This window comes from Juglans microcarpa x Juglans regia, chromosome 6S, assembly GCF_004785595.1.
Source record: "Juglans microcarpa x Juglans regia isolate MS1-56 chromosome 6S, Jm3101_v1.0, whole genome shotgun sequence".
Lineage (NCBI taxonomy): Eukaryota > Viridiplantae > Streptophyta > Magnoliopsida > Fagales > Juglandaceae > Juglans > Juglans microcarpa x Juglans regia.
Genome location: NC_054605.1, coordinates 12408357 through 12416340, shown reverse-complemented (window position 1 = coordinate 12416340; position 7984 = coordinate 12408357). Strand labels below are relative to the sequence as shown.

The window sequence follows — 7984 nt, the reverse complement described above, 5'->3', positions numbered from 1 at the left end:
GATCTAAGCCAAATTGGCCATAAATCAAATCGATTTTGGTTAATTTTTTGAATCGTTTAATGACCTATTTCAATCAATCGATTTAGACAGATCCAAACTGAATCTAGCTGATTCAAAACTGTATTTATTTTTTAAATTATCTAACAGAATATATATTTTTAATTTCTTATTAAAAAATATGATAAAACTAAACATATACGAACTTTATTGTATTAAATAAGAATTGCAGAAAAATTGAATGACAAAACATATAGTTCTTTATTTTCTTTATTTGAACGAAAAAATTAAGAGATGGATGATATTTATATTAAATTTGTGGTTGTGCATAAAACATCATATTTGTTATATGCTTATAACTTTATTTTCTTTATTTGAACAAAAAAATGTCTACAATTGAGGTTAAGTTTATAGAAGCTATTTGAATTCATATCATATTTGTATTGAAACTAATTAATGAATTTATATTTTTTACTCTTATATACTTGATATTAATTGCTTGAATTGCATTATATATGATTTTTAATACTTTTTATCAACATTAAAATAACTGATTCAAAATTGTTATAAATCGCCGGATTCAATTTATTGAATGTAAAGGTATAGAGACATTACTAATCTCATTACTAATATGTTCATAAAGATGAACTTCTTGCTTTTTTCTCTCTTGATTTTTGGAGATTGATGATATAAAATGGATCTAAAATAGTTTTTCTATATGTAATAAATTTAAAACATTTAAAAAAATCCATATATGCTATTTTTAATTAAATATCTTAAACCATTTATACGATCGCAAGCGTTTATGACCAACTTTTCACTTTAACCATGCTTTGCCACGCCACTAATTAATCCTCGAATATACCCTCATCTGAAATTATTGAAGATTCAGTCCCATTAACATGAGGTTGATTTGAAGAATTACCATTGTATTCTTGTAAAATGCTGAAATCAAAATCGTCATCGTCGTCGTCGTCGTCGTCGTCGTCTTCATCATCATCATCTTCATAATCGCGATCTCCTTTTGACACTCCATCGTGAGTTTCTTCTTGAGCCAATTCCTTGGCACGGGCTTCTCTTTGCATCTGCTGCTTGATACAGTCTTCGTATGACATCTCGTGCCAGACAGTACCCTTACCCACAATAGATTTGTTATGGGCATCTGTCATCCGCTCTTGCCTGCTCTTCTCAGAGTTCTTGGGTTCTCCCCAGTAGTCATAACGATATAGAGGGTTTGAAGGGTCATACCGATCCTTCCCAAAGAAACTAGCATCTTTGTACCTTCCCGGCTCTTCCAGTGGCAGACCAAGTGCTTGACGGCTGCAAAAAACCATTCAGCTTTCAATAAGTAGCAGAAAGAGCATCCTACCTTTGCCAACATGAGAGGCAGAAAGAGGTACACAATAGGGATGCAGAAAGCAACCAGCCCCAGACGGGGGGCAGTGACGCCGGTGCAAATGCAAAGCAAAATATATTAATTTGATACTTCATTGCAGGTTTTCCCGTCTTCTTGTATTAGACCAACTGGAAATTCAAACTGAGTGAACCGAAAGCATGCATCTATACCTAGTTACTATGCTTACATCAAGTGTCACAGGGCCAGTGTGATCTCACATAATCATGAGGTCACTTTAATAATAAGCTTGATCTCTGTCAGTGGGAGAACAAAGTTAGGATTGAAGACAACTATATCCCTATATCAATGCTTCATTTTCATACACACGCGCACGCACATATACATTCATATTATATATTATAAAGTATGCCAAAGAAGAAACTTATTCCAGCTAGAGACAGTGGAAAGTCTGTGTTAGCATCACTTACTTTCCTCTTGGGAAAAGTGACTGTCTTAGTTAATGCAGTCTCCAGACCATCCTATGCACAATTCACAATGTATAAAATTGGAAATCAAGTTACCAATGGTCAAAGTAGGAATAAATGCTTAATTTGTATGCACCATAACATGATGAAAAGACCTGGATGGCAGACAAGATTAGAGATCACTAATATTAAGTATTGATATATAACGACAATGGAAATACCAACTGATGTCTCTGATCAAAGCTTCTCTTTCCTCAAATGATCGATGCCAATGTATCAAGTCATATTCATCCATTTCAATATTTCGTCTAAGCTTGGTAATTTTGTATCCCTCTCCTCTTTCTTTTGCTTCCCTTCTTAGTTTGTTATGGAACTGTATCCACCAGAACATGAATACATAAGGATCTTTTTTAACGTTGAAGCAATTGGAAGCCAAAGTAGCAGTTATATAAAATATGTATAAGTTGAATAGGTAAGTCAACATTTTGAGCGAGAAACACGCAAAATCTTAGATGGAACAGCTAACCTCACGCTCAGCAAAGGCAGCCTCCAAGTCAAGGTCTTTAACACTTGTTTTCTGTTAAAATAAATAACAAGTACGTGAATGCAACAGAATACAAGTCAATACAATGACTCAAGAGATTAGTGCTCACCAAAATCATTTTTGGTATTAAAGATTTCTTATAATAGGCTTTAGTATAAACAACACTGTTTTCCTCATCAAAATCCTCATCATCGGATAACTCCGATAATTTTTTGTCTTTGTATTTCTCAGGATTAGCCTCCAAATCATCCATAATCATTTGCTCAGCAACATGTATCTGCCACAACTGCACAACAGAGAAAAGTTGAAGTTCATAATCATGGCCACGATGGTAATAGTAAATTGATCACACTCGGCAATAGTTAAAATCTAACGTTCTGACTTCTGAAAAGGAGTCCTAGTCAGATACATGCCTTATCAACATAAGGATGATTTGACAACAAAGGTTCCTCTTCCGGTTTGTCTCCGGGATCTTTTCTAGGAACTGGAGGTCTTCCACTATCACGCTGCAAGGCAAGCAAGCAAGATAATTTATTTTTGATCAGTCAGCAAAGTGAGACAAAAATTAAAAAACACACGCAAACATGGTAGAAAAACAAAATTAATTTTGATAGACATGAAATCTTCTGCAATTTTAAGGCAGGGTCACATACAGAAAACTGATTGCTTCAGATCCTACAAGAGTTCAACAAGATTTACAAAAGAAGAATAAGAAAATTGTACTTATCAAAAAAAAAAATTGTATCCACAAGTGACACTCTAGAGCACTAGAAATCTTCTGCCCTGCATCCTAAACTAACCAACAAGCCAAAATGTAAGGCTTGCCGAGAAAATAGTCTGGCCTCGAGTACACAGAAGACTAAGCTCATAGTAAATTAGGGTAAGTACTCTTAGATTCTAGTTTTCAACCGTTTCTCTTGTACACTAACCAGGTACATGAGCAATGTCTATTTTCATTTTTGTAAATAACTTAATAGGAAATAAAAAAAATAAAAAAATAAAAAAAGAGAGAACATATGAATTTACGTGATGGTATACTAGAATGGTTTTTCCATAGGCTTCTGCAGAAGTTCTTTTATGAACACATCCTAGCTCGAACCTACATGCCCTACCACATGTCCGTCCAACAGAAAGCCCTCCCCCCAAAAATGTCCAACTGAAGACCGGAAATAAGATTTAAATTGATAAGATACATCTCTTATGATAGAGCCATTAAAGGAAATTACAACATACTCAATAAAGATATAATGAGTCTATTGTGGCCATATTAAATGTTTTTTTTTTTTTTATACGTAAGAGGTAAATTTTATTGATATGATTCATATGAATTAAATAGGTTGGTACACAGGAAGTATATAAGAGAAGTGGGCATTTTAAATGTTGAGATAATATAGATAGTGACACTATAAAAGGAAAGGTACAAACCCGTAACTCATCTAGATTAGTAGCATCACGATGAAATATAGGCGGAAAGTCAAATCTGTTAAAGCTGAAAGTACAGATACAAATGTCAAGAACTGAGGAGTCACCTCCATATTTTGCTAAAATATACTTAAGTTGGAGAATGGTCAAAGTTCAAGATTACATACATCAGGTGATCTATGTTTGGCTGGACAAATCGCATTTCGATGGGAAACCGAAAACGGTAAGGATCTCGTTTTGCCTGAAACAAATAATGACATGTAATAATAAAAAAGATGTCAGTTTCCATAAGCCAATAATGACTTTGATTATTGGAACCAACTTATTAATGTAACCAGATTAATGCTCAGTGACAACATCCCTAAAGAGGGAAAAAAAGCCCCGGGGGGGGAAGCCTAGCAACTGAAATACTCACCAGAATTTCAACTATGACGTGCATACCAACTTTTATGTGATGGCGAATCCAATACCAATCATTACCTTTTATGGGAACCCACCTGAAATAAATCAAGACACATAATGTACCATGAATCTTCCTAGGGGTATGCTGATAAACTAAAAGATAAAAAAGCAGTAGTCCATAAAATGTCAGATTAGCTACCACACAAGTGAGACAAATCAGAGCCACCTCAATTACCACACAAATTATTACCAAGTCTAACAGACAAACAGTTACAACAAACACCATCATTGTTGCCAGTAGGGGTATAACTATATTTCTTGGTGTCAACAGTGCAATTAGTTGTTGATTTGGTGGTTTGAGTAAACTTCAATAGCCAAACTGTAAAAACCTAGGCAAAGCCCAAACCACATCTGAGCCCAAAAAGAACTAGTCAATAATTAGAGCTCCTTGAAATTCATTATAAGGGACAAAAACTTCTCATTCCTAAGTAGTGTGGGACCCCATTCACCACCTTACTATACTCACTCCAGGGCATTACACAAACAGCGCTCAAGCGACAAGATTAATATCATTATAATTAAGCCATTGAGGTAAGACTTAATTCATCAGCTCAGTTTAAAAAATCATGTCACAAGTCCTCACTATGTATCCCTATCAGGCCAGTTAATTCATCATAGTGAAGACACACCCCATCAGTTCTCTGATATTCCAATGTTGAAACTGATGATCCCTTTGTCCGTTTAGGAAATAATTTCTTTTACAGGTATAACAGGTTCAATCAATAAACTTCGAGTAATAAATAGCAGTATAGGGAATTAAAGTTACCCATCATACACGCCACCAATGTCAACGAATGCTCCTTGATAAAGGTGCAAAGTAGTCACTTTCCCTAAACAAATCTGCACATAAAATTTTCCACAATTAATGTCCATGACTTTTCTTTGCAGATCTCAGAATGTGTTACATTCTACATCATGTTGTTTAGGAAATAACATCACCGCACTGCGTATTATGTATGGGCCTGACATAAGCTTATCCGTAGAACACAGTATTCAGATACATTTTTGCTACAAATAAGAGTAGAGTAAGTAATGCACATCATTTGACAGTTTTACAATTGATACCTAAAAATAATCAGAGGAAATGCATCTGATATTGATAGTTCTAGTCAAATGATGTTTACAATCGTGGCCCATTTAACTGTGGCACACCAACTAAAATTTATTTTCATATATGGCATAGCATGTTGCATCCAACAATAAAAAATGATTAACAAGGTATTCCAGTGTTTTAGTTTGATGGTAGATGCAGGCCTATCTAGGCATCACTGGGATGAGACCTATGAGTACAATTTCCATAACAAGATAGATGCCATTGCTTAGAAGAATGGGAATGAGGTAGATAACTTACCTGTCCTGGATAATAAAACGGAAGCTCATACTGCAGAAAACAATGGTGATCAATGTCATAATTTCACCATAATCCACATGAAAATAAACAAAGAATTTGCAACTTATTTTTACCATTCCCTCTTTGTAGTCCTTGCCTCTTTTCCTCCTACCTGGATAGTAATCTTGGTCATCCTGTATAGGCAATAAGAACAGGCACATTACTCTCCTAAATGGACCAATCAAACTTGTTAGCATTGTACTAGAAAATTTTGTTGTTTCAAAGTATAAAAAGCTCATATGCAGCTACTGATAAAAAAAAAAAAAAAAAAAACCATACACAACTTAAAACCCCTGAATCTAGTCATGTCTCTACCCATTTCTCCCAGCTAATGTTATAAAGCTTTCAGCCAAATCCATAACCAAATGCTCCAAGTATGTTTGACATAATTATCCTCAAATATATGCAATTCGAGACAAATTTTCAAATTCACAAAATATATTTCGGCTAGACCATATTCATTCAAAACGGACCTATGGCAAACTCGAGATAGTTTGACCATATCAATCTCAACCAATTCTCCCTGCTAGACCAGACCTAAACTTTTGAAATTCATACCCGTTCTAATCTCAAGGATGAAAATTACCCCCCCCCCCCCCCCAAAGCTTACCAAAAACTTTCAACTATACTAATAATATTAATATTATTAACCCAAACGCCCAGCGGTACACCCAATTTTTCGTCACAAACCGCACTCCAATTTGATAGTGTCACTCGGTCCAACATCCCTCAGTACAAAGAAATCCGTAACACCATGGTCGCATTTGGTCTAAAAAATAACGCACCAATACATAAACACAACAAGAAAAATAGACAAAACGAAAGTTCCAAAGTTTTTAGCTTCTATCTCAAACCTTATAAGATTCCTCCTCCAATCTATCCTTATTCGCCTCAACCCACTCATTGTACTGCTTCAAGAACATTCTGTACCTATCCAAACATATGTCCTCAGTCTCCGTCCTCACCTCCTTCTCCAAGTCCTCCAACTCCACCCTCACAGCCTGCTGCTTATGCGCTTCCCTTATGTACACTAGCTCCTTCCGATCCACCTCCCAACCCCGCGGCGGCCAATCCCGGGGCGGCACGTGCTGTACCACCAACGGCGCCCCCCACACCGTCTCTAGAGGCTCCGGTATGTCTCCCTTGATCTCAAACTGTTTCCGATAATAATCGTCCTCGGTCAGCCCCATTGCCTCCATCTTCTTCTTCCGGTAACTAGGTTTGAGCATTTTGAACGCTTCGATGGCTTCTGGGCTTTGGAGAGGGACTTCTTCGCCTTCGTTCAAGCTTTTCCGGGCGAAATCCGCTTCAGGGGTGAGGATTTCTTCCCAGGGGGCCCAGCCGCGCTCGACCCAGTTGCGCGTTCGCGCTTCGTCTTCAGTTTCTCTGTCTTTGGGGCCGAATTTCTGGATGAAGGTCTCATCGACGGGGAACTCGTCGGAGGCGAGGCAGCTGGCTGTGAAGGTGGAAGGTCTTGTGGGGTTGGAGAAGGAAATTAGCGAGTTGGGTTGGAGAGGAAGATATGTACGGTGGTGTTGCGACTTGGAGGTAGGGTTCAGGGTTTTAGGGAAGGTAAAGAAATTCTGAACTTGGAGGATTTGCATTTGGTGGAACAGTGGAAGCGGGAGTGGGACTGTGAAAGTTGTGTGCTAAGAGAGCCCCGAAATAGTCCGTCAAGATTTTATAGAAGACAAAAAGCTCAAATGGATAAGAAAAGTTTTTTTTTCCCCCCTAAACTTAACTAACGAAGTGGAAGGGATACTTTGGGCGTCGGATGAATAAGCCCATGTGTTGGAGAGGTTAAGTAGCAGGTCTCAACGATCGGGTCTAATCTGCAAGCTCAGAGATTGAATCTATCCATAAACACTTGATGAATAATACAAAAAATAGATAACGCCTCCGATGGATCAGAAAATATATCTTACCAATTTAGTCGAGAATTATCTAAGATAAACTCTTAAGCTAGCCGTTATCAACAACTTCATACTCTTATAAATAACACATAAAGGTAACGTATTTATCATTAATTCATATACTTATATTGTGATCACTTCTCTCTAACTTAGGCATCAGCTACCTCGTGCTGTCGTCTCATATATTGTAGGTCATCCATGTAGTTGATAGTGTGAAATACGTCCTTAACAGTGGCACTCTGTGGAATCTCTACAGACTTCAATGTGACTTTCACATGCCAACTACCACACTATCTCAAGCAACTTGTGATCAAGAGATGAATACAACAAACATAGAAGCGAGGTTGGTAGAAGCTGAAGAAAAGTTGAAAAAGGTGACGGCAGTGGTTGAGCAGCTGCAGAAGGAGAACGTAAAGCTAAAATGACAAAATGTTG

The 7984-nt window shown here is 37.0% G+C and overlaps 1 protein-coding gene across 1 annotated transcript; it reads right to left on the bottom strand.

Moving 5' to 3' along the window:
* Positions 1-757: 757 nt before the first annotated feature.
* Positions 758-7342, bottom strand: LOC121236472 (protein PLASTID TRANSCRIPTIONALLY ACTIVE 10). Its single transcript, XM_041132905.1, has 12 exons — positions 6491-7342; positions 5711-5770; positions 5598-5627; positions 5013-5086; positions 4200-4281; positions 3952-4025; positions 3788-3851; positions 2776-2868; positions 2472-2648; positions 2345-2395; positions 2040-2191; positions 758-1317 (listed from the first exon to the last, which is right to left on the bottom strand). The coding sequence occupies exons 1-12, from the start codon at positions 7238-7240 to the stop codon at positions 846-848; spliced, it is 2079 nt and encodes a 692-aa protein (XP_040988839.1). The 5' UTR covers positions 7241-7342; the 3' UTR covers positions 758-845.
* Between the last annotated feature and the right edge of the window lie 642 nt (positions 7343-7984).

Excerpts from the sequence above, each read along its gene's own strand:
- LOC121236472 (XM_041132905.1), bottom strand. The coding sequence starts at position 7,240 with ATGCAAATCCTCCAAGTTCAGAATTTCTTTACCTTCCCTAAAACCCTG. Across the intron at positions 2,869-3,787 it reads CTAATCTAGATGAGTTACGG|CGTGATAGTGGAAGACCTCC; the intron begins GTTTGTACCTTT and ends CTTGCCTTGCAG. Across the intron at positions 2,192-2,344 it reads CTGCCTTTGCTGAGCGTGAG|TTCCATAACAAACTAAGAAG; the intron begins GTTAGCTGTTCC and ends TGGTGGATACAG.